We start from the raw sequence: 25,518 nt of genomic DNA, 5'->3' as shown, positions 1-25,518 counted from the left end.
AGTGGTGGCAGTTAACTAGAAAGAGTTAATGCCCAGAAGTCATGAAAAGCATCTTGATCAGCAGAGCAGGGTCAGACTGCCAGTGCCCAGTACCATATGGGGCTTTGCGCCCTAGAAACAGTAGGTTCAGAGTGGCCACACGGCCTTTTTAATTATGCCCAGCATGTGGGAGAATTGAGTCTTGCATAGCTCAAGGGAACTAATCAGACAAAATCTAGAACAAAATCACTGACACGGATATTTATGCAGCACATTCTAGGTGTAAGGCATGGTTCTATTCACACAACATGCACAGGACAAGCTTGCCAGGCATCAGGGGCCTGGTATCGGCCTACAGGAAAGCTTTACACTTCTTCTGGGCCACATGTCTCAAAGGCAGTGAGCTACATCCTAGAAGCCAGACCTGTTGAGATCAAAGGGGACACTTCATTTGGGGAAGGTAGCAAAAGCTTCGGGAGGAGGTGGCATTTGGGAAGGGTCTTTACAGATCAATGGTATGTTAACAGGCAACAGCAAGCAAAACTGGAGCAAGATTTCTTATGAAGCAGAAGGCACTGCAGGAGTCAAGGTGGGGAGGACAGAAGCCCAGGGGTGGCTGAGTCCCATTTGACCTAAGAGTAGAAACCACATGGGCAGCGCTGGGAGGTGACACTAGAGAGGGCAGCAACATCCAGAGCCTTAGACATTGAGCTAGGGGCTGGACCTTGATTCAATGGGGAGGTGGAGATTGCTGGTGAGAAAGAAATGACATGCTCAGAGCTGTGTTTGAGAGACAATGGTCAGGAAGTTACTTGGATATGCAGGGTTCAATTTTCTGGCATTACTTTTAAGTGATGATCTTCAGCGTGTAATTGGGCATAGCCCCCATCAGTGCATATGGACAGCACTGAACTCAAAGCCCCACCTCACACCCTAGTAGATGGTGACTAATGGCTCCACTGAGGGCCTTGCCTTTTCTCATTTAGCAGTGGGGTCTATAGCACTAAAAGGAAAGATTCCCCAACTCATGGAAAAAATGTTCCTCAAACTTCAGTAGATGATGTTAGATGCACACAAATAGATATTATAATAGGATGGGGTCTCGGGGAGCCTGGGTGTCTTAGTTAAAGGTCCGACCCTGGATTTCTGCTCAGGTCATGATCTCAGGTTCATGAGATCAAGCCCCACATTGGGCTCAGTGCTCAGTGTGGAGTCTGCTTGAGATTCTCTCTCCCTCTGCCCCTCCCTGACTTGCACACACATGCACACGCATACACATGCTCTCCCTCTTTCTTAATAAATAAGTAAAATCTTAAAAATAATAATAACATGGATCTTATGTCCCCACCCCCTTCAAGCCTAAGGACAATAGTTTCCTAAAACTCCTTGAGCACAGAGTTTTAGGGCTTTTACGTTCAAACAAGATGGCTTCTAGCAAACTGTATGACCTTGGGCAACTTCACAAAACAAGCGTTTAATGAGTGTCTGTGGTGCGTATGGCATACTACCCCCACAGGGTGTGTCTTCTACCATTTACCATACACTCACACACTCATGCACTCCTTTACAGTCACCTTTTACTAGAAGCTCAGTTTCTCTGTGTGTGAAATGAGAGGTTGAACTGAGCCGTATCTACATCCTTGGTGTCTAACCTCCTGCATTCCTGCTGGTAACGTGATGTTAGCGAATAAAGACCGCGTTTGAAAGGAAGCAGCTTAGGAGTGACCATGACAAATAGGAGAATTATCTCTGAGGCCATTTGAACCAAAACTATGATAGATCCCAGTTAGGCAGGAGCCCAGTGGCTCAGTGGGTGAGTGTCTGCCTTCGGCTCAGGTCATGATCCCTGAGTCCTGGGATCGAGTCCCACATCAGGCTCCCCATAGGGAGCCTGCTTCTCCCTCTGCCTATGTCTCTGCCTCTCTCTGTGTCTCTCATGAATAAATAAGTAAAAATTTTTTTTTTAATTCCAGTTAGGCAATTTTTAAAAATATAGTTATTTGAGGGAGAGCAAGAAAGCGCACAAGCAGGAGGGAGGGGCAGCAGGAGAGGGAGAAGCAGACTCCCTGCTGAGCAGGGAGCCCCACTCTAGGGACTAGCTAGATAATTTAAATAAATTCATGCTTTAGTCTGTTCAGGCTGCTATAACAAAATACCATAGACCAAGTGACTTCAACAACAGATTCATTTCTTACTGTTCTGGAGGCTCTAAGTCCAAGATCCAGGGGCTGGTTGAGTCAGTTCCTATTGAAACCTCTGTTCTTTGGTACATGCACAAGAAGAGAGAGAAAGTAAGATATTTCTCCTGTCTTTCCCTCTAAGGACACCAATGCCATCATGGGAGCTCCACCCTCATGACCTAATTGCCTCCCAAAGCACGTCCAAGTACTATGACATGGGGTTAGGGCCTCAACATATGGATTCTGGGGGAACACAAACACTCAGTCCACAACAATTCATATATGACAGGCCTGGATTGAACAATTAAAGAGGATTTCGAGAATGCTTGTGTTATGTTACTAAGCATAAACATATGACATCTTGTGAGGTCTTTCCCATTTTATAGGTGGGCACTGTAGAACACAGAAATGAAGAAACCCAGCTAACTGGTGACAGAGCCAGGGTTTGAACTATAGTAGCCCAGAGTCCTCATGCCTAATGCATTATAATGCACTGTGCCACCATCCAGAATGGAAGATGAAGGCAGAGAACTGTCCTGTGTACCTAGAAGCTGCTCCTTGGAGCTGCTGGTGAAGCTGTGATGCTGGGCTAGGAAGCAGTTAGTTTGACCCAGCTTGGAAATACTTTTTTTTTTTTTTAAGATTTTATTTGTCTCTTGAGAAATGATTTCTACCTTCACCCCAAAAACGTTTTCTCCCTTTCCACTTGAACACCCAGGTCCAGTTTTCACAATGCTGTACCTCTGGGCAGTTGAGGTAACTTGTGCTCATTTCACACAAGGAGCAATCGAGGTCAAGAAAAGTACAAGTATGTGCTTGCAGGACCAGCCCCAATGCCCTCCCTCCCCAGCACTTACATGGCCATCAGGCATTCTCCCATGGAGGAACAACAGACCAGGGCATTGGAGACCTCATGCAAATGAGCACACTGCTGGGCCCTCAGATGGTTTGTGCTCTGGTATCCTCTCTAGGTGGTCATTGAGAAGAAGGAGCAGGAAAGGTCAGGCAGCAAGGCTGGTGGGCCTGCTAGCAGTGTCTACTGAGTGTCTAAAATCCCTGTTGTTAAAGATCCCCTTGGAGCCCCTTTGAGCTGAGTATTTGTCTAAGGTCACTGGTGTCCTTCAAAACTACTCTGTTCTTGGGCCCCTTGCCACACTCCTTGGTCTACTTGCCAAGTAGGAAGCAGGTGGACAGGCCCTGCGGTGGTTTGGGCTGCTGGGAGGCTGGCACTGGCTGGATAGAGTGGGGACAGAGCCATGCGGGCACCAATACCAGCTGGAAGGTGGAGGACCCTCACTGAGGCAGCCTCTCAGGGCTTCTCACTGGCAAAGGGTGCAAGCAGCAGTGATGGAGCTCCTGGGATCTGTCCTATGTTAGCATGTACCTCCAGGCAAGCAATCACTCTGCTCTTTTTAATCAGCCAGTGAGCATTTTCTGAGTCCCTACTTTATGTCAGCACCACTGGCTAGAAATGCAAAAACAAAAGACAAAGCGCCCAGCATCAAGGATACTATAGGTTAATGGGAAATGGGCCCCTTCTTGGGGAAGGAACTGGTGCAGCCTCTGTAGGCCTCATGCTTTGGGAGAGCAGAATAGGGAAGGAAGTGCTACACTTTTTAGACACTGATAACTTCAATTTAAAATCCTTGTTTTGGGGGCGCCTGGGTGGCTCAGTCAGTTAAGAGTCCAACTCTTGATTTCAGCTCAAGTCATGATCTCAGGGTCCTGGGATTGATCCCCTCATCAGGCTCCACGCTCAGTGGGGAGTTTGCTGGAGAGTCCCTCTCCCTCTGCCCCTCCCCCTGCTCATACTCACATGTGCTCTCTCTCTTTCTCTCAAATAAATAAATCATCAAAAAAATAAAATAAAATCCCTGTTGTTAAAGATCCCCTTGGGGCCCATGAACAATGCTGACTTCTCAGTCTCCTTTGCAGGTGCAGCTATCTGGGGATGGGTTCATTAATCCTAGGACCCACACCCCTCCAAGGATGGATGCAGAGATCTGTGCTGTCCAGAACAGTAGCCACCTCCATGTGGGGGTTGAAGCTTAAGCTAAATAAAATTTAAAATGCAGCTCCTCAGTTACATTAGTTGCCCTTCAATGTTCAGTACAACGTGTGGCTGGTGGCTGCCAAAGTGGACCGAGCAGACATAGAAGCCTTCTGTCATTTCCATAAATTCCATTGGCTAGTCTTCGTGCATAAATACTTGCAGTAGAAAGTGGCACATCCTGGGGATGAGTACTAAGATGAGCACTGGGTGTTGTATGTCAGTGATGAGTCACTGAATTCTACTCCAGAAACCAATATTGCACCATATGCTAACTAACTAAAATTTAAATTAAAAGAGAGAGGGGGGGGGGAAGGAAGGAAGGAAGGAAGGAAGGAAGGAAGGAAGGAAGGAAGGAAGGAAAGAAGGAAGGAAGGAAGGAGAGAGGGAGGGAAGGGAGGGAGGGAGGGAGGGAGGGAGGATGGAAGAGGCACACCCTGGGCCAGCCATGGTGGGAGGAGACTAAACCCCTGGGCAGGGGTAGGGATGGGGAAGGCAGTGGAGAATCTTCTCTGAGCAGAGCCCAAACCCCAGCTTCCTTCACCTTGAGTGTTGGTGCTTCCTAGGTCTGAGGCTCCCTGCTTCTCTTTCCACATGACTCCTTGAGTCGTTTCTTGCATGCCATGGCTTCACTGACCACATTCCTGAGAAATGCTCAGCCAGGCTGCATTTGTACAGTTCAGTGGATCTCAAACTACATTAGATCCCCTCAGAGAGCTTCATAAAAGACAGGCTCCTGGCCCTTCATGCCCAGTCTGATCAGCAGGCCTGGGGGTGGGGCCAGAGGAGTTGCATTTCAAGCAAAGTCCCAGGTGACAGGTGACCCTGATGCTACTGGTCTGGGAATATCACTTTGAGAATCCTGGGATGGTCTAAAGAATCCCATTCATTGATTCATTCATTCCACAAATATGCCTGTAAAGCTACCATGTGCCAGGCGTTCTTTCTAGATGTGAACAAACCAGCGCTCCCTGTGCTAGGGAGCTTATATTCAAGCAACTGGAAACTGTCAGATAGCGATGAACAAAGCAGGGCAAGGGAGGAGGGCTATTTTATGGGGTCATCAGGAAAGGCCTCACTAACCAGGTGATATTTGAGCAAAGACGTCAGGAAAGCAAGGGAGGGGCAGGATATGACCCTGACCTTTCTGGCTCCATCTTCAGCTTTTTAATTAGAAAAATGTGACTCATTTAATATGTTTAACAGTCAAGGTCATCAGTCTCTGTGGTAGCTAGGTTTGAAGACAAATTCAATTGTGTGTGTATGCATTTTGTTAAAAAGAAGCCTGATGGGGATCCCTGGGTGGCGCAGCGGTTTGGCGCCTGCCTTTGGCCCAGGGCGCGATCCTGGGGACCCGGGATCGAATCCCATGTCGGGCTCCCAGTGCATGGAGCCTGCTTCTCCCTCTGCCTATGTCTCTGCCTCTCTCTCTCTCTCTCTGTGTGTGACTATCATAAATAAATAAAAATTAAAAAAAAAAAAAGAAGCCTGATGCTAAAGACCATAGATTCCCTCTGGGCTGGCAATTCCACCTTTGGTGGGACTGATGTCCTGTTTGGCCCTCCTCTGTCCACACCTGCAAGGTGAGAGCTCCTGAGGGTTAAGGGGGACTGCCATAGAGCCTGTATCCCACCTCTAGAGGATGCCTTAGAGTTCCCAGTCCAGATGGCTCCAGCCTATTTCTAGGCCCTGCAGGCCTCTTCCCTGTCTACCACGCCAAAAGAACCAAAAAGGGGTGGGGTGGGGTGACCTGGGGCCTGAAATGTCCATACCTAAACATTTGAGGGATAGAACTGCCATGGGAGGAGAGGGCTCTATTTGCCTTCTGGTCCTGGGTTCTGCAACTATCAGGAGCAGACCTGTCAGCCTCAACCAATTATCTGAACACTCCTTACCTCTATCCAGCTTTGGGGTCCAGGCAGGAGAGTATAGGTCAGTCAACATTTATCCACCATTGCTGGAGGAATAAGCAATTGGTTAAGGCTTGTGGGTTAATAGTGGTCTCTGCCTGCATGAGGATGGTGGGTATGTGGGATCCACCCTAGCCTCTCACACATGCCAGCCTTTCTGGTGCAGTACAAACTGCACTAATTTTCCTTTGCAATACGTGATATCTTTTTAGGCCCAACTGTCCCAGGCCTTAAATGGGGTTTCCGATAAGGCAAAAGAAGCAAAGGAGTTTCTGGTCCAGCTGAAGAACATCCTGCAGCAGATCCAGGTGAGCAGAGCTCCAGCACTAGGAGGGAAATTGTGTAGGAAACAGATGAGAAGTGGCAAAAGGAAAGGGAAAGTCCTCTGGCTAGCATTTTATTGATGATGAACATAGAAGTTTTAATGGTCCTACTGCATAGCCTCAGACGCATTGATTAAATGCATCGATATATCAATGCATCATTTACTGAATCAATGTGTTTACTGAGCACCCATGCTGTGTCACATGCTGAGCCCAACACAGATCAATAAGGCACAGTCTCTGGCCTCAGGAGCTGTCTGTAGGGGAGAGTGCACATGCATATGCTCTATGTGAATGTGCATGCATGGAGGACTGGTTCATAGAGATGATGAATCCATGAAATATTCCAGTGTCTGCATGGAGAGGAGGGACCACAGGCATTGCGTTCTTAATCTTGGATTAGGCCCACACTCATGACTGAATTTTAACTTAATCACCTCTCAAAAGGCCCAATCTCCAGACATATTCTGGGGTGCTGGGGGTGAGAGCACAGCCCACAACACAAGGTTGGAATCCATGCTGACTTCAGAAGGATTCTTTAAGACCAAGAAAGATCCTACAGCAAGAGCACTGTATTTTGGGTTTACTGTCTTCCAATTATAAAAGGCAAAACTATATATTGTAGAAATTTTGGAAAGTAGAGAACAATAGACAGAGCTAAGAAAAAGTTCACCAATATCTCCCCACCTTAGGTGACTGCTTCACCATTTTGACATGTTCTCCCATGATTTAGACATACGTGTGCATGCACGTATACATGCACGTATACAGATTATTCTGTACATGACTTGTAACCTCCTCCCTCCTTTTTTTCATGTCAGTCTTTCATGAGCATTTTCCATGACATTAAAAACTCTTAATAAACAAGGTTTGAATGACTGTGGGATATTCCATTGTACAGATGTGTCAAGATTCATGGTACTCCTCCCCGATTCATGTTCACATTGTTTCCAATGTAATAATGTTACACATGATTCTAGGAAGAGCTTCTCTGAAATATTTCTTTGTGTTTAGCTCTGCCCAGGTTTCAGCCTGTCTTCTCCCTAAAGTTCTCTGCTTCCCCCAGGAAAACGGACTGGACTATGAAGCCTGCCTAGTTGCTCAGTGTGATGCACTGGTCGATGCTTTAACTCGGCAGAAAGCCAAGCTGCTCACCAAGGTCACTAAAGAGAGGGAACACAAGCTGAAGGTAGGTACCTGGGTAATGACACCCTAGTCCCCATCACACCCTCTGCACCACATGTGCAGTGGAGCACACAGTAGGCACCAGGTCAACATTAGATGAGTGAGAGAATGAATGAATGATGAATGAATAAATGAGTGGAGTGAAGAAGGGATGAGCAAGCTGCCCCTGCACCTGCTTACACTCATGTGACTTTCCCCAAAGCCACGTTCTCCTTGCAAAGCTGCAATCAGATACCCTGACTCCTGCTGTTCTCAGGCCATCTTCTCTGAGGTCTTGGTTTCTGTCTAAGGGACTCTGCCTCTCACCTTGCAGAGCAGAAGTGACCAGTGACAGAGGGGAGGCCTTGTTCTGCTCAGGTTGCCAACTCTGTCCCCTCCTTCAGGCCCTCTCTAATATCTCACACACTCAGTAATCAGCAATAATAATATGACCAGTGTCCACCAGGAGAAGAGGGTTTTCCTCACATGACACTGGGCTCCTGATTCGGGCAGGTGCTGTGAATACTCTGCATCAACGGAAGATTGTGTTATTGTCTTGGGGGTTCGACCTATTTTATAGACACTTCCCAATGAATTAGGAAATAGTACTTTTTTAAAAAAAGATTTTATTTATTTATTCACGAGAGACACAGAGAGAGAGGCAGAGACACACGCAGAGGAAAAAGAAGGCTCCCCATGGGGAGCCTGATGCAAGACTCAATCCCAGGACCCCGAGATCACACCCTGAGCCAAAGGCAGATGCTTAACCAGGTGCCCCAGGAAATAGTACTTTCAAGGAAAGAAGGAATGAGTGTTGGGGATGGTCTGTGGCTTTCAAGTGAAGCAGCTGAACCCATTGAGTTATCCATGACCACCAACAGATGAGACATACAATAAGAAGCTGGTCACTGGTCACATGGAGACTGTGCACTTTCTCTACTACCCAGAGTTCAGGAACAGTTTGTTCTCTTGAGCATTGGGCCAGCTTGTTGGGAAGTGGGTCCATTTATTCCCCAGGAAAGAGGGCACACAGCTCAGGAGCAGAGCAGCCAGGGGAGAAGGTCAAGATGGTTGCCTCTTCCGGGGCTTTTTCCATGCTAATTTTTCAAGTCCCACTACAGTCTGGCTGCTCTTCCTCTGATAGATGGTTACTAGGGGTTCTTTTCATCACAGATGGTTTGGGACCAGATCAATCATTGTACATTGAAGCTGCGCCAATCAACAGGGCTGATGGAGTACTGCCTGGAGGTGATCAAGGAGAACGACCCCTCCGGGTTCCTACAGGTAGGCTTGCACTCAGAGGACATAGACAGGTTTGGCTTCCCATCTCCAACTCCACTGGTACTCCCCAAACTAGCTGAAGTTTTAGGACAGTCCCTTTCAGTGAACTGAGTAGATATTCTTTTGCTCAGAGATTCCAGAAGACCTAGGTTCTCATCTTGGGTCTGATTCTCACTTGCTATGACCCTGGTTCTGTGTCCTTGTTAAGAGAAGAGGTCAAATGTCATGATTTCTAGGAACAAAATGTCATGCGTTTATGCTTTGACTTCAAGAGACCCCAACTCAACATTTTTCCCACAAATGGGAGAAGACAGTCTTTGCCAAACAAGCTAGAAAGACTGCAGCAGAGGAAGTAAGTAGCAGAATCCACCCGGCCCATTACCTCAATGTGCAGACCCCTGTAGGCCTGGACATATGTCATGCCTGCAGAGCCCGGGCAACCTTGCTGGGGCATCCCTCCAACAGCCAGGCTGAATCAGAGCCACGAGCACCTCTCAAGAACATGACAGTGATTCAGATGGTGGCTCAGTCCTCCGTCTGTGGGGAAAATGATGAGTCCCCTTGACTAGTCCTTAAGAAGAGTCCACGGGATCATGGCTCCACAGGGACATGTGCCAGGGTCTGAATGAGCAGGACTTTCCAGCAGAGGAGAGCAGAGCTGAGTGCGTGATGGAGAGTTTGAAGCAGACCAACTTGGAGGGAATACACCATGGGGAGTGAGCTTCAAAACTCTGAGGATATAAGAAGTGCTTTCTTCAGACCCTAGGACAAACCACTAGTATGTGGTTTCCTACTTTCCACTTTGCAAAGTACTAGATCTAGCAAAAGCAATATAATGAAGAATGCTTTTGCATATTTAAAAAGAATAATTTGCTTCACAAAACGGTTTGGCCTGATATCCTTAAAACAGCAAGCTCTTCTTTACATTTATTTTTTTAAGATTTTATTTATTTATTTGATAGAGAGGGAAAAAATAGTGAAGGAGAACACAGGGCAGAGGGAGAAGCAGGTTCCCTGCTCAGCCGGACTCGGGACTTGGGGCTCCATCCCAGGACCCTGAGATCATGACCTGAACTGAAGGCAGACGCTTAACCAACTGAGCCACCCAGGTGCCCCTCTTCTTTACATTTAAATGATTGGTCCTTTAAAATATGATTTAAATGATACAGTGCATTTTTATTTGTGCAGTCATGCTGGCAGCGATCATAAATTTTCTGCCATGGCTTGAGAGCACATGGCTAATACAGCCCCTTCCCATCCCCCAAGCCACAGAGACCAAGCCCCTACTCCTTCCCTACCACTTGCTCTATGATTTTTCCTTTGCATATTGAAACTCTAACCTCTGTGCTCCCCTTTAAGATCTCAGATGCTCTGATCAAGCGTGTCCAGGTGTCTCAGGAACAGTGGGTCAAAGGTGCCCTGGAGCCGAAAGTATCTGCGGAGTTTGACCTGACCTTGGACAGTGAGCCACTGCTGCAGGCCATCCATCAGCTGGACTTCATCCAGATGAAATGTAGGGGTGAGCCGTAGTTGGCCCAGTTCAATCTGTGCTTCTTTCTAAAGAGGAACTCACTCTGAGAGGGTGTAGGACACAGCTTTGAACAAGTCAACAAACTCCCTCACAAGACTGAGCTGATATTTTAGAAAAGGAAATAGACAGTACACAAATATATCATATAAAGTCCCATGGAGGCTTTTTGGGAAAGGGGGATATTTTGAGGTGAGGAGGAGGAGAGAGATGCAATATAGGGGAAGAATATTCTAGGTGGCTCAGGGGTGGCAAATGCAAAGGCCCCTGAAGCAGGAATCCATTTTCTGGGTTCCAAGAAGAGCAAGAATGTCAGAGGTGAGAGCAGAATGAGCAAAGTGGAGGATGCTAGAAGGCAGGGGAGAGCCATGAGAGACAGGCTAAGGGTCAGATTAAGTTGCATGACTTGCACCAGGTTACAACATTAGCAAGTGATGGCCAGAACCAAAGTCCTATTCTAAGGCTACCTCTCCAGAGGCATCAAGGGTACATTCAGGAGAGGCAATAAAGCTCTTTGATTTTTTAAAACCAAAATACCAAAGGACAGAGTGCCAAATCTACAGAATCTGAGTGCAGGAAATCCTTACCTGAAAATCATGTGGCCATTTTTACACTAAAGACAAAACCAGTGTCTTACACAATTGCATACACACTCCCACACTCAGTTTGCACCTCAGGTGAGGTTTGGAAATGCTGCCTGCACCTAGGTGTGAATGAGACGTGGTGCTGAGGGGCAGGAGGAGCCTGGCAGCGTGTGGGAAAGTACAGCAGAGGAAGGGGTAGCTCTGGAAAGTGGGGGTGCAAAAGGAGGAGGCTGCTCTGGGTGGGACTGGGTAGTGGATTCACAGAGGAAGTGGGAGAGCCAACAGCAGAGCCTAGGATGGAGAGGGGACCTCTACATGCTGGTAAACTGAGGCCTGGGGACTCGGTTATGCTCAGCCAGCCCTGAAACCAAGACTGTAAACAAGACAGGGCTGCACCCAGCTAAACCACCAGATGAAACTTGGAAGGCAGCCCTAATAATTGGAGCCAAACTGGAATCTCTAGTGTTTACCAATCTGATGTTACAAATTTCCCTTTAACAACTTTTAGTCTGGACTGGATTTGTTTCCAAAATCTCTTGAGCTTGAACAAAGCTAGAATATAAAAACTTTCTCCCGATCTCCTCACGATAGAACTTACGGTACATTTGATTCAAATCTCTAATTCCAAGGGTTGACTGCTGGATGCTCTAAGATTGCGTCTCCCTCTCAGATCTGGTTCCCTGGGCCTTTAAAGTGCCTCTAGCCAAAGGTTTAAATGTGTCTTTGAATTCTGCATGCCCCCACCCCAACAGGACCCTCCCAAGCCGTGGTGTAAGCAGCACTCTGGCCCCACAGAGAGGGTCCATACAGGCCTGAGCTCTGTTGAAATCCCTCATGGGCTTCTCATGAGTCTGAGACTCAAATCTAGGGATTCTCAGTGAGCAGGTGGGGAAGAAGACAACCCTTACTTAGGGCCCTGGACGCATCTGCCATGCCTCTCCCACCCCTTACTCCTGGGGCTAAGGTGCGCCAGCGAGAAGCTGGGAGTGACCACAGGGGGGCCCGTTCCTTCTGGGGACCAGGGGCCCTGCCATGGGGGAGGAGAGTCCCCACAGGTGTCCCATGCCTTGTAAGGGTTTCATGCACTGAACCAGTAGTTCCTGTTACAGTACCGCCCGTCCCCCTGCTGCAGCTGGAGAAGTGCTGCACCCACAACAACAGTGTCACACTGGCCTGGAGAATGCCGCCCTTCACCCACAGCCCTGTGGACGGCTACATCCTGGAGCTGGATGACGGCGATGGGGGGCAGTTCCGGGTGAGGCCCTGCTGCTTGTTTTGAGGGGTCCTAACATCAAGGCCTCTGGACTAGCCCATGGGGCTGTTCTCAGCCCCCAAAGGGCATTGGCCCAAAAACAGAGAGCCAATGGGTCTGGACCCTTGGGAGATGGGGCTTCCTTACAGAGGGCTAGGTCTGGGCAGCTCTGGAAGGCAAAGGTGGCAGCCACAGGGAAAATTTAGGACAGCTTTCCTGTGCAGACAGAGGTCTTAGGCCAAGGAAGAGCTCAGAGAATGTATCACCTGGATGGATCTATCTCCCAGTTCACCCCACGAGTGCAATCCTAGCTATTCTTCACCCCCTCCCAGATATCCCTGCTCAAGCAGGTCTCCACTCCCTCAACGCTCTATCACTCCCTGCCCTGCCCGAGTCACTGATTGTTTTACCTGGCAAGGTGCTCTGTGTGTGTGAAGATAGACACTTGGTAAATGGTTGTTGGGTTGGGATGAACTTCTACACTCATGTTTCCAGTGATGAAATATCACGGGGACAATAAAACTCTTAGTGAGTCAGAAATGGTCTTCTCTCCCCCATCTAGTTGAGACCCTAAGCTGACCCTCTAATGTAAATCTACTTTGAGATTTCACACAGCGAAGCTCAGGTCACTGTCAAGTTGCATTGTTGGAATGAATGCTGAGGAGCACAAACTCTAGGTCTTCTTAGAGCTCCTCCTTTCCATTCCTGAGGAGACTAAGGCACACTGGCCTACCACTGCCACTGTGACAACTGTGACATTTCTTCCCCATGTGACCATCTAACAAATCTTGCCGAAAATCAATATCCCTTTTGTTTCTCTCAAAGGGATGTATGCATATGTCATTTCATTTTTTTTGTTTGAAAGATAGCCTATAAGAACAGAAGAGTTGGGGGGAAACCTGCAGCATTCCCTTGAGAATTATTGGGTTCCCTGTGAATATGGGCAATTTAGGGAAGAGAGGAGTTGAGGTTGGGTCAGCCAGGAATGGCAGATCATTCACTGGGTTTAGAACCTCAGTCATTCTGGCCACACAAAGGAGCTAAGACTGGAAATAACTCCTGGACCAGAAACCAGGAAAAGAGCCCCCGTTTTGGAAATGGGAAGAGAAGACTGTTTTTAGAATGTTCAAAGAAGCAGCCACAGAACTTAAATACACATGGCCTCTTCCCTTTGAGACATGACCACTAACAGGAGCTAGAATTTATGAGGAGCCTCATGTTATAGTGGGAAGTGTGCTGGGTTTGAATGCAGGCAGACCTGGATTTGAACCCTGGTTTCCAAATTGGTTCACTCTGATCTTGGGCAGGTTCCTACCTTCTCTGAGTCTCCTCAGATATAAAAATACAAAAGATAGTAACAACATCCAAGGGGTATGTGAGGATTAAAATACCTTATACAATGCTTGGCACACAGCTAATTATCGTTAATAACTTAGAATAACAAATGAAGAGCCAACTCCCTAAACAACCCTATAGGAAAGATGTTTTAGACAAAGTAGAAACAGTGGCATAGGAGGAAAGGGGGTTTCTGGACCTCTACCCCCTTGTGGAGTCCTGTCTGACTGGCTGGCCTCAGCAGAGTCAGGACATTCTCAGGCAGCATGCTAGCTGGCTGCAGACCCACCTTCACTCCCTGCCTTCCTAGAACCCCGTCACACCTCAAGCCCTCACAGGCAGAGGGGCTGACCAGCCAGTAGTCAGACTCTGTGCCCCACTTGGACATGGTCTGTGGCCCTGTTGCCATTTATCCAAATTCCCCTGATCCAAGAACTCTATTGGGGTGCTAGCACTTTAAATGTCAACACATTGCTAAGAAGAATTTTCCAACTAACTGGGGCACCTCCTGAATGCTCTTGGCTGTCTTTTAGGAAGTGTATGTTGGCAAAGAGACCCTGTGCACCATCGACGGTCTCCATTTCAACAGCACCTACAACGCCAGGGTCAAGGCTTTCAACACCTCTGGCGTCGGGCCTTACAGTAAAACCGTGGTCCTGCAGACATCTGATGGTAAGCACAGGGTGGGCTGGGGGGTGGGGGTGGGGAACGGGGGAGGATCAGATTCAGGCACTGTGGATGAGCTTCTAAAGGAGAATGGGGCAGGAGGGAGGGGGACCCAGCTGCCTAGGACAGAGGAGTGGAGGGGGGCGGGGAATGTGACAGCAGTGAAGCATATATGTCTCCTCCCAGCCCTGCCCCTTGCCTGCACCTCCCTCCCCACAAACCACAAAAAAACCATTTTTTCACCCCATTTGCTGAACTGGGAAGGGAAACGGGGGTCTGGTCTCTGGGAGACCCAGGGGCTGAGAATGGGTAGGACAGTCCTGGAAAAAGACCACTGGTCCCTGGGTGTGACCTTCCTTGCAATGGGAAACTATCCCTTGACTATCTAGTGTGAGAGCCCCCATCTGACTGTTGACACACCTGGCTGCATCCTTTCAGGTTTCTGGTAACAAAAGCAGACCAGCTTTCATGGGATTTTGGTCGTCTGAGCCTTTAGCAGGGAGGGATGATGTCAATGAAGAGCATGTTCTATAAAGAGTCTGCCCTGCTAACCCAGGCATGCCCCTGCCTGGGCTGCAGGGTCCCGGGATGATGCCAATCCTGTTTGTCATCGTGTATCCCAGCGCATCCCTTGGGCACCCTGAGGAAAATGTGACGCGCCTGGTTAGTCTCCCAAGGACGGAGGGGAGAGAGGGCGGGAGCAGATGCTCTTGTCAAGGGCACAACTGGGGATGCTTGTCTGAAAATGGTGCAACCTGCAGAGTCATTTTAGAAACCACCAGCTCTCTGCCCTCAGGGGCCCCCTGCTCTGCAGGGTAGCAGGTGTTGCCCTGTGTACTGTGGTCACCATTTTAGAGTAAGCACCCCACTTTCCACAACCTGAGGACACTGGAGAACAGAAGGAGGGGCCACTCAGTGGGCTGCAGAATAGGAGGATGGAGTGTGGTGATTTTGGTTACCTCACTTGACGTCTCTGTGGGTCAAATCCCCCACCCACAGAGTGGGGCACAGATGTCTACTTCCTCTAACTCACACCAGTGCATGGAGCTATTGGAAGGATGTCAGAAACCAAGACTCCATAAAATGCATTTAGATTTGGGGCTCCGAGGCCCGAATGTCTGCATTCCTTGGCAAGGTTGGCTTCATGGGATTGAGAACTTGGATGAACACACATCGGACAGAGTGTGTGTGCATGCGTGTACATGGGAACATGTGTGTGCCTGTGTGTGAACCAGCCAGGAAAGAACATTTGATGCTGGATGCCAACTTTCTGATAGATGCAAGTGAGTCTTCCTCTAAGCCCAGGTTAGAGACGGGCTAGCGAATTCCATCCCTGACTCGGCTTCCTTCCTTTCCAGTGGCCTGGTTCACCTTTGACCCCAACTCTGGTCACCGGGACATCATTTTATCCAATGACAACCAGACGGCCACCTGCAGCAGTTATGACGACCGGGTGGTGCTGGGCACAGCGGCATTCTCCAAGGGTGTACACTACTGGGAGCTGCATGTGGATCGGTATGACAACCACCCGGACCCTGCCTTTGGGGTGGCCAGGGCCAGCGTGGTCAAGGACATGATGCTGGGCAAGGACGACAAGGCCTGGGCCATGTATGTGGACAACAACCGCAGCTGGTTCATGCACTGCAACTCCCACACCAACAGGTGCGCCGTCATGGGGTGTTTGGGAATGAGGGCCCTGTGGGGGCAGCGTCCCTGCTGCCATTCCCAAGTCCAGGCATCAGGAATGTGGGGGAGGTATTTCAGCTACTTGGGTGTCCAATGTCCAGGTAGAAATGGAGTGTTTGCTTGCAGAGCATGCCATGGAGACTAGAGCAGCCCCAGGGCACAGGGCTTCACAGGTTACATGGCAAGCCCCAGCACCAGGGTCTTCCAGGCCTCTTGGCTGTCATTCCCCTCCCAGTCCTGCTCCTTTCTCCTTCACACACTATCAGCCGGGCCTGAGTCACTGCACCGCTGGTGCCCTCACGGCTGTGACAGGGTCTCTACAGAGGGAGCAGGTGCCATTGCCCTGGCAGTGCACCCTCTCACCACCCAGCCTCATGTGGGCTTTAACAAGGCGGAGCCTGCCCTCCAAAAGGGGCAGGCCTGGGAGGGGTGCTCACTGTCAAGGCCACCCCCAGCACCCCTTCACCCTGAGGCTGGCCCTGGGAACAGTGCTACCAGGATAGACACAGGGAGATGGGCCCTCTGGGGTTACTCTGGGAAGAGGTCACTGATACCTGGGCTCCTTCAGGGACTCGTGGGCGCCTTGGTCTCTCTCCTCAAACAGGGAAGGAAGGCAGTGAGTCCCCCACCCTCCCTTCATAGCTCAGTGCTCGCTTTCTCCTCCCACAGGGATTCGCGCTCACACCGGGTCTGTGTGTCCAGGGTAAGGGTGAGGGATGGAAAATCTTTAAGGCCAGCACTGGCCAAGGAACCCAGAAATAAAGAATCATGGCCACCGGGAGCTGCCTCCTCACAGTGTGATCTCCCTCCTGGTCTGCTAAGGGCCATCTCCCCAGCCAGGAGAGGCAACGAGCCTCAAGGAGCCAGGCTAAGGCAGCCCGGAGGCTCTCAGTGTTCTGGGTCCACCTGTGGCTCCTGCGAATGGTCCCAGGGGTCCTTGCCCAAGCCTCGGGGGGAGGGGGGGGTGGTGGAGGTTGGAAGAGGATTGGACCTCTCCCACCTGCCTTTTCTCTGGCAGTGACTCCTGTCTATAGCCGCCTGGAGGAGGGGTAGCACCTCTATCCCTCTGCACCCTCTGCCTGGGCCCCGCAGGCTTACTGGGTGCCCCAGGATGCCCAGGCACTGGACCTGCCCTGGTCCCCCTTTTCACAAACCACAGAGGAGCTGGGTCCAGACCCACCAGCTCCATCTCCACTTGCTTAAACCAAATGGTGCCCAGATATCCTGCGGATGGGAGTAACAACAGCATTTACCGAGCTTACCTCCTGCCTGAGGCTGTCTGAAGCACCTGGTTGAGATGATTTCATCTGGTCCTCCCCAAAGTACAAAGGTCATTTACAGATTCTCCAAAAGGCTTAGGTTAAACGAGTGTCCCAAGTCTCGTGGCTCCCTAGCGGCTGTCAGGCCTTAGCTCGGGGCCCCGCCTCCGCTCCTGTGTGGGGGGAGCAGTGGGAGCCTGGGCAGGGGGCGGCCCCGGGGAGCCCAGCGCAGGGGAGCCCAGCGCAGCAGCGCTCGGGTGGGAAGCACGTGTGCGCGCCTCGGGCCGGTCTCTACCGCCACCCGGCGGTCAGTGTCTGAATAGCACCAGGGGCTGTTCGAGTTCCCATTTCCCACCTGCAGGATCCTGCCCTGAGATCGGAACGCCGCCCCCCGCACCCCCACCCCGGGGAAACCTGTCAGCTTGGGAAGCTCCTTTCCCATCAGCACCCCGAATTTCCTCACGACCTTCCTCAAGACCTTGCTCTCTGCCCTGCCATCAGCCTGCAGCTGATGGGCTCCTGCCCCACCCGGGAAATGGGTAAAAATGGTTTTCTTATCGGACTGGAGCAGCTGAAGGGGAGGCTGAGAACTCGGCCCTCAGCTAAGGGAAGGGGATCTGAAGGACCCTCTTCTAACACGGAGAGGAGGCGGGTCGGCCAGGGCGCCGCACAGGGCAGCTCACTGATTCTTCTCCCCGGGAACGTGCATTCCCACCACCGCCAAATGTAAGATCTAGACATTCACGGAGAGTTTCACAGTTTAGCCTCAAGGCTCCCACACCGTTGGCACCCATGGGATGGCGACTCAGACAGGGAACTTGAATCCAGGTTCAGCACCTGACCCTGCCATGCATGGCCTTGCAAGAATCCCTGGGAGCTTTCTAAGATGAGCTGAAGCCCGGTGGAGCTTTTGCAATCTCCCTAAGGCCTGGCTGTCAGCCTCTTTGCGGATCTCAACATCCTCACTGGTTAAAGCTGTAAAGGGCGCCAAATTATTTCCTTTCCCTGGCAGGTATAGGAGCCTTCCCTACCCATGCTCCATGCTCCAGGTTTTCAAGTGGGATGGGCTTATCCAAACCCTAACTCCCTGGGGTCCAGATCTCAGGGATGGTGAGGATAAAAGGGACAGAATAAGCTGGTCCCCTATGTTAAGGAAGCATACACACAGGATGAGGCCTTCCTGTGTGGCCCTTAACTGGAGAGTGTGCTTCAAAAACAAGTCTCAGAGCCCAGAGGAATAGCTCCCTACACTACCATGGGGGCTGTGTGTTTTAGGTGAGGATATTCCCAGCATCCTTTAGGTGACTCTTCTAAGCCATCGCCTACATCCCGAGCAGGTGTGGTGATGGGGCATCCTGGGGCTTCTCTTTCCAGGACGGAAGGCGGTGTGTGCAAGGGGGCCACTGTTGGAGTGCTCCTGGACTTGAACAAGCACACTCTGACCTTCTTCATCAATGGGCAGCAGCAGGGGCCCACAGCCTTCAGCCACGTGGATGGGGTCTTCATGCCAGCCCTCAGCCTCAACCGCAACGTGCAGGTACCGCGTACCCCTCCCCGCAGGAGCCCAGCTGACTGCTCGCCTCACGGCTCTGGGGCCTCCGAGGTACACTTGGACAGTGCGGGCTACGAAGGAGCTCACTGTTGCCTGCCCAGGCAGAGAGCTACCTACCACCAGCCCACCTGCCCTGGAGACAGTCTCTCGGGCATGAACACTTCCTACTTACTCACTTGCAAGAAGCAGAGGCTTTATGGTGGCAGCTTATGGAAACACAGTCGGAGGGAGGGGGGAAGCAGGTAGGGGTTCCATTTTCTGGAAAGGGTGCAATGGAGGCATCTGTTAGGCAGTTGGGAGGAAGTCAACGTCCCCTGGCCAGCTAGAGCCAATGGCCCGGTGTGGCTTTCCCCTGAAAGGAGAAACACAAAGGAAGGCTGGAAGAGACTAGTCCTAGCGGCTGTGAGTCTTCTGCTCCCTCTCACCCCATCTGCCCCCTCTGGCCCTCACATGAAGCAGGCAGAAAAGTTGTCCTTTTAGATGATAGGGCTAGGCTGTCCTGGAGGAGGCTCAGGAGGTCCCAAAAGGACAGAGACAAAATGGGAACCCAGTAAGGGTGTGAGGTGAGCACCCTTGGTTTCAAACAGAACCCTTCTCACCTCTGGGAATCCTGCTTTGTGTTGTCCACTGGCTCTGAATATTGACAGGGCAACATCAATCCCTGATCCATTGATTTGTACCTCCACTCATTCACAAAAGGCCTTTGAGGCAGCCGGAAATATGGGCTGTTCTCCCATGGGGCTAATAGAACAGGTGTAGGAGAGGAACGAGGGCCATGGAAAGAAAGCAGAAACAGACAACCACGAGAACTGCACACCTGCTGTGACAGAGCCTCAGCCTTGCCTAGGCTCCTGGCAGCTAGGACAAAGTGGGAGGTCCAGGCACAGATCGGCTCCTCAGGGCAAACTCTGACATTATACTAGTGCTGGCGAGCAACACAATACACAGCATAGCCCACAGTAGAGAGAGGCCCCAGGGCCGTGGCCCCTGTGCTATCTGAGCACTCAGGGTTCTGGGTTCTCGTGGTGGCCTCCCCTACCTTCACTCTCCGTGTCTTCTTTTCCAGGTCACCCTGCACACAGGATTGGAAGTGCCAACAAATCTGGGGCGGCCAAAGCTGTCAGGCAACTAGCCTCCCAGCTCCAGCTGTTCACTGGCACCTGGGAAAAGCCCCATCACCCCTCAGTACGTTCAAAGAACCCATGAGGGTAGAATGATGATGTTATGGGTGCAGCCCCAGCAGTCGCTGAATATCTTAGAGACATGTTTTCTTGGGGAGATGCTGAATAGGTCTGCAGGCCATGCTTGTTGGGGCAACTGGTTAAACTGGCCACTTGTTAAAGTGGCCACTCGTTAAAGTGGCCACTCATTGGTGGTGAACATGGGTGTGTTTCATTCTGTTTCATTCCTCCTGGACATTGCAAATACTCACAAAGAAGGACCTTTCTCCAGGGAGTGAGAACGCATCCGAGGTTTGTGGTTGTGTTTCCTGCCATCTGGTTTCAAAGCTTGTCTTTTGGGGGTGGGGGGCAAAAGGAGGCCAGACTGGCATCCTAAGAGCAGGAGGCAGGAAGACACTTTGGAATCCCATGCCCCGGATGTTGACCATTTACTGAGACATCACTCAGTCCCGAGGCTGCAAGTTCTCATCTTCACCAGGAAATGTTATCCTTTTGCATCTTGGTCCTGGAGCCTCCACTGTGTGATGCCCTTGCAAACCTAATTCAATGTCGATAGAAAGGGGCATTAATTTTGACGTTCAACACTCCCACTGAACTATTGAGAACTTTTTAAAATGGTTTCCTATGGTCCTTCATTAATCAGCCAATCTCTCTGTCTTTCTGTCTCTCTCACGCATGTGCACAGTGTGCACGCACACACACGATAGTTCACTAAAATTCATTTACTTGGTTCTTAGTTCTTAAACACAGGAAAATACTGAAATTGGAATGACAGAGTGAGGAGTCTTCACCTGGTGGCTCTTTTCTGGAATGCAAGCCTGTCATGAGTTGCTTTCTTCCAGGCTGAGCCCCACCCAGATTCGTAGCACGTGACACACGAGATGGGAGGCCATGGGGGAGCCTCTTAAAACCTCCTACCTTTGCTTGGAGACCCATTCTACTGTCATCCTGAAAGCAGCAGGTGGCCCCAAGGGTGGTTCTGCCCCCCCCCCCGGGGGGGGGGGCAGATCCTCTGAAGAAGGCAGCAAACAGCAATATCAGGGTGTTCCTCGCCCCCACTGCCCAGAGTCCAAGGCTGAGAGGCTGGAGCCCAGCCTCTTCCCTGGGAGCAAGGACCTTCTCCCAGAGATGCTCACTGAGTCATCTGCATCTCTCGCAAAGAGAGCTCGCTTTCAGGGCTCTGAGCCCGCAGCCTGCCTTGGCCCTGTCCCCAAAGCATGTTTCCATCTTCTCCTGCTTTTCCTCCCTGTCCTGGGCCCCAGGCTGCCTGTCACCTGCCACCTCCATTTTCCATCTAGTTAGTGAAACTTCTCTCGCCTTTTTCAAAGAATATATTTTACCAAGCATTTTATTTTGACCATTTGCTGGATTGGATTTTTATATGACTTAGCCCATAAACCGGCAGCGACTGTTTACTCTGGTCTACCTGCTCGTCTAGACACTGCCCTTTCCGAGTTGCCCGGCCAACGCTGTGTAGATCCTGCCCCCTAGCAGCAGATCCGACAATCCTACCTCAGAGCCCACGCCCTGGGCCGCAAGGCTACCTTGTCCCCGCAGCCGCGTGCCAGGCGGCTGCCGGCATCCCCAAGAGCTGCTTGGTGCTGTTTAAGCCTCCACGTGCCCCGGTCCTGGCGTTCACCTGCAGGGTCACCTGCAAGGGCAGCTGCGGTCCTGCCTCTTCATTCTCCGCCAGCTGCATGGTTCCTTGGGTGCACGGATGTGCTCCTCGTCCTGTCCCAGAGCTCCACCAGATTCCCCTCCCTGGGGGTGTCACTCCCTGGGCCCCAGGCTGCCCGTGTCCTCAGCTTCCACTTGCCTTTGGTTTCAATCCTTAGCCATAGCTCCGGGTGGACTCAGCATGGAGGTGGGGAGGATTCCTAAAGACTGGAGGACACAGAGGAGCCATGGCCGGCAGGTCCAGGGGGCTCGGCTTTGGGAGAAGAAGGGCCACTCTGGGAGTGATCCTGGGCGTGAGTGTGACCGGGAAGGCGGCGGTGGCTTCCTGCAATGGAGTTCCCCCATGAAAGGCTGGGGAGCATTGAGAATCCCCGAAGCCCGGCCCACCAGGTGGCCCTGTATCTGCCTCTTTGGAGAGGAGCTGCTCCAGATCAGCTGGACTTGGTGACATCCTCAGGACGGCCAGCACCTGGGTCAGACAGATGTGCAGCCGGGAAAAGAAGTCCTACCACAGCAGGTGATCTTTTTAGGAAATAAAAGATAATTTTCCAGAGCGAAGCCTCCAGAACTCTTGGCCACTTTTGCAGTGGGTCTGCAGCTCCCGGAGGCCCCGTGAGTGCCTGGAGCAGGCGCCTTTGTACCTTCTCCAACTCCTCCAGGAGCCCTCAGCAATACGGCGATGCCAGGCATCATGTCAGACTGTCCTGCAGCCACCTCTCCTGTCCTCAGCACAGAACACCTTTCAGGGACGAAAATGGACCTAGGAGAGAAGGCAGGTCTGGGCCACACACCCATGTTTTTGAGGGATCAGCCAAACACAGAAGGAATCATCAACAGCTCATGGCTTTATGTCACCCTTGGAGATTTGGGAGTACAGGCGATGGGTCATGGGTTTCTCATCTGCCATCGAATTCCCTGTCCCTTTACAACGTGGTGGCATTTTTGAACATAAAGTCTTATCTAGACGATGCTTTCGTTGGGCTGGCTGAGGAATAACGTGATGTTTGTCTATGGAGCAGTTTCCGTGAGAAAGGAATTCAAAGTAATTTAAGACGTCAAGTTCTATTGCATTGTAAATACTGCCTCCTTAACTAACGTAGGTCTGCAGTTCATTCTTTGCTAGTGAGCGAATTTGATCAAAGTGTTTGCCTTTCCTTCTAGAATTCATCTTTTTTAAAAGTGTCCAATAGCAACTCACTGCATAGCATCCTAGTTCCTAATTCAAAGAAGGTAAGACATTATATACAGCCCTGCTTCCCCCCTTTCTGTCCTGTTTGGGAAAATAATGATTCTAATTAAAGTGGATGTCAGTCATCCTGCCCCACAATGTGACTGACCTAAAAACTATAAAACTGTATATACTTCTAGGCTGAATCTTCAGCTCTGTGTGAACTCTAGCTGTGACAGAGCCGCAGACCCCCCCACCCCCCCACCCCCGCCCCGCCCCGCCACGGCCCACTGAGAGGGAGGAGGATGGGCCATGCTTTCCAGAGTGAGCCTGGGCAGAACCGGAGCTCACCAGCAGCCTTGGGATCAGGCCTGTCCTCCTTGCTCGTGCTGCCCGGCGACGCCCCTCCCATCCGGTGCCCCCTGCCTACCAGAGCACTCTCAGGAAAGGATCAGAATGCAGGTTCCACATGTGCTTCTTTTGGGGATTTTTGCATCTTAGCCTTAATTCTGGTTGCAAGTGAAAGGTCTGGTCCCCCGTGAAGGCATGTCTCGGCAGATGCGCGGGCAGCTCTTCCATGAAGCTATTGCGGGTCCATCCCATGGCCACCTGCTCAGGGTGAGAGAGTGAGGGTAGGGAAGAACCCTGGGAGGGACCTAGCATGTGATGCTGGAAAACACTATCACAGAGCCCACGGAGGATGCCAGTGTGCCTCTAGTTCAGCAGTATCGCCATTTAGGGGTGATTGATCCTCTTATAGTTGGGTGCTGTCCTGTGCTCTGTAGGATGACTGGCAGCATCCTTGGCCTCCACCCACCAGATGCCAGCAGCAACCCCCGTTGGGTGTGCCAACTGTCTGCGGACATTGCCGCATGTCCCCTGGGGGACACCCGGGTTGAGAACCACTAGGCTGTGCTAGTGGTTTGTCCTGTGTCGATATGCAGAGTGATGTGTGGGGCGTCCACGTCAGTGTTACACGGAAAGCCCATGTCACGAAGCTGGGGGCCTTCATCTTAATGCCCCAGATCAGGATTTTCGAAGAGTCTGCAGTGTTCTGCCAACTGGGGAAGGTGGCAGGAGGTGAGGTGAGCCATGAAAGGAAGCCAAGCTGTCAGGTCTCACCTTGTATTTACTGAAGTTGCTCCCCATGCCACACACCCCTTCCTAGAAGGCAAACCTTATTACCTTCTTTTTCCTTGGCCACTTTCGATCGGAAGCAACAGGAACTTCCTAATGGATATGTGGCCTTTGTCTGGTTTTAAAAATCAAATCAGATCTCATTAAAAGGTATTTTAGGTCTATGCTGATTCTGGGAAAGCTCCACTTTTGTTTTGCAAGCAAGCCAGTACCTGTGCCTGTTGATCACATTCCTTAGCAGTTCCTCCTGGACGGGAACAGGATCCTGGCGGCTTTAACTTTAAATGGACCATAAAATAGGTAACAGTAGGTTTGGGGTAGGATGTGTTCATCAGATACCAAGTTCAGCCCTCAGAAACCCATCTCTTTTTAAGCTGGCTTTGATATTGATTCATGGTATGGGTGTGGGCAAATATCTTAAGTCTTTCTGTGCCTCTGTATCCCCACCTGAAAATGGAACCAGTCCTACCAACCTACCTCCTCTGATGCATTGTGAGGATTAGAGAATAACACTTTTTAAAGGAAAAAATGTAGTCTTTCATCTAAGTCTAGGCTAATGGTCCCCATTCAATAAATTAAGGCTGTGTGGTGACTTTCCAGAATGTTTTCTGACCACAGTGTCTTCCATTCAAGCCTCTTAATGACCAGCCTGCCGCCTGGCCTTGACAAGAAGTTGACATTTCAAATAGGCTTCACATGACCATTCAAAGCAACACAACACCCCAAATGTTCCCATTCTCAGTGAGGCCTGTTTAAACAGTACTTTCTGTACAAAGTTCTGTAAACAGGCTATGTACATATCAGCATTCTCATTGTTGGTCCCAAAGGCATCTGAGTACAGAGCCCCTGTAAAACCTGGAAAGAGGTCAACCTGCCTTTCTGCCTCCTCAGTCACCTTAATTAAATTCTAGTATCTAAGGTGACCCCAAACCAGAGTGTAACTCCATTGGTTCCCAAGGTGTCAGCAGGGGAGCAGCTCTGAAAACCAACAGGCTAAGAGGAAGACGGGAGGCGCCCGCATGGCAGCTCGGAGGCTGCTTCGCAGTCGTCTCAGCCCTGGGATCTATTTGCACGACCCACTAAGGGAGAGTTCCTGGCTTTCTCAGTGAACAACATCGTTGGCTTCAGGCAGGGGCTGGGAGTGGAGACCTCATCTGGAGTCTTGTCTGGAGGCGTCACTGTTCTCTCAAAGAATGCAATTCACCAAGGGCACAGGCTGCCCACCCCAGTCCTGGGAAGGACCCCAGCAAGGTGGGCACCACTCATCAGGCCAGGCCCTCAGACAGGCTCTGAGGAAAGTCCCAAAACAGACTTCAGGTTTGGAAAAGTGACTGCCTGTGGCTGTGGAAGCAGGAACGTGGCAGGTGTCTGCTGGGTGACAGCCCACCTGGGGACAGACCTTTGGAGCTCCTCCCACACTTGGTGACAGGTGTCCCAAGCCGAGACTTCCTCAGCACGGAGGAAGCGCAGAGTAAGCAAAGCAGAGGATGTTAAATGCATGATGTAGAATTGCTGCTTTCCCACTAAACTGTTGTATGAAGCATGAGAGATTTGTTTCATGTTGGCAAAGGAATTGAAAAAGTAACAAGCTTTGTGTTCTTGTTTT

The 25,518-nt window shown here is 50.7% G+C and overlaps 1 protein-coding gene and 1 long non-coding RNA gene across 2 annotated transcripts in view; one reads left to right on the top strand and one right to left on the bottom strand.

Moving 5' to 3' along the window:
- TRIM67 (tripartite motif containing 67) overlaps positions 1–22,702 on the top strand; it is a 49,291-nt gene extending 26,589 nt beyond the window's left edge. The window contains exons 2-10 of the mRNA XM_049108934.1: positions 6,332–6,427; positions 7,509–7,631; positions 8,780–8,890; positions 10,247–10,406; positions 12,109–12,254; positions 14,120–14,258; positions 15,611–15,914; positions 18,572–18,734; positions 19,816–22,702. Coding sequence (XP_048964891.1) covers positions 6,332–6,427; positions 7,509–7,631; positions 8,780–8,890; positions 10,247–10,406; positions 12,109–12,254; positions 14,120–14,258; positions 15,611–15,914; positions 18,572–18,734; positions 19,816–19,881 — 1,308 coding nt within the window. The 3' untranslated portion in view covers positions 19,882–22,702. The remainder of the gene's footprint in view (positions 1–6,331; positions 6,428–7,508; positions 7,632–8,779; positions 8,891–10,246; positions 10,407–12,108; positions 12,255–14,119; positions 14,259–15,610; positions 15,915–18,571; positions 18,735–19,815) is intronic.
- LOC118354541 (uncharacterized) lies at positions 18,926–19,860 on the bottom strand. The gene is made up of 2 exons (XR_004815238.2): positions 19,349–19,860; positions 18,926–19,101 (listed from the first exon to the last, which is right to left on the bottom strand). It is a non-coding gene; the product is annotated as an uncharacterized LOC118354541 (long non-coding RNA).
- Positions 22,703–25,518: the final 2,816 nt, after the last annotated feature.

Source organism: Canis lupus, chromosome 4 (genome assembly GCF_003254725.2).
Source record: "Canis lupus dingo isolate Sandy chromosome 4, ASM325472v2, whole genome shotgun sequence".
NCBI classification, from domain to species: domain Eukaryota; kingdom Metazoa; phylum Chordata; class Mammalia; order Carnivora; family Canidae; genus Canis; species Canis lupus.
Note: the sequence above shows the minus strand (reverse complement) of the source record. Positions and strands in the feature narration are given on the sequence as shown.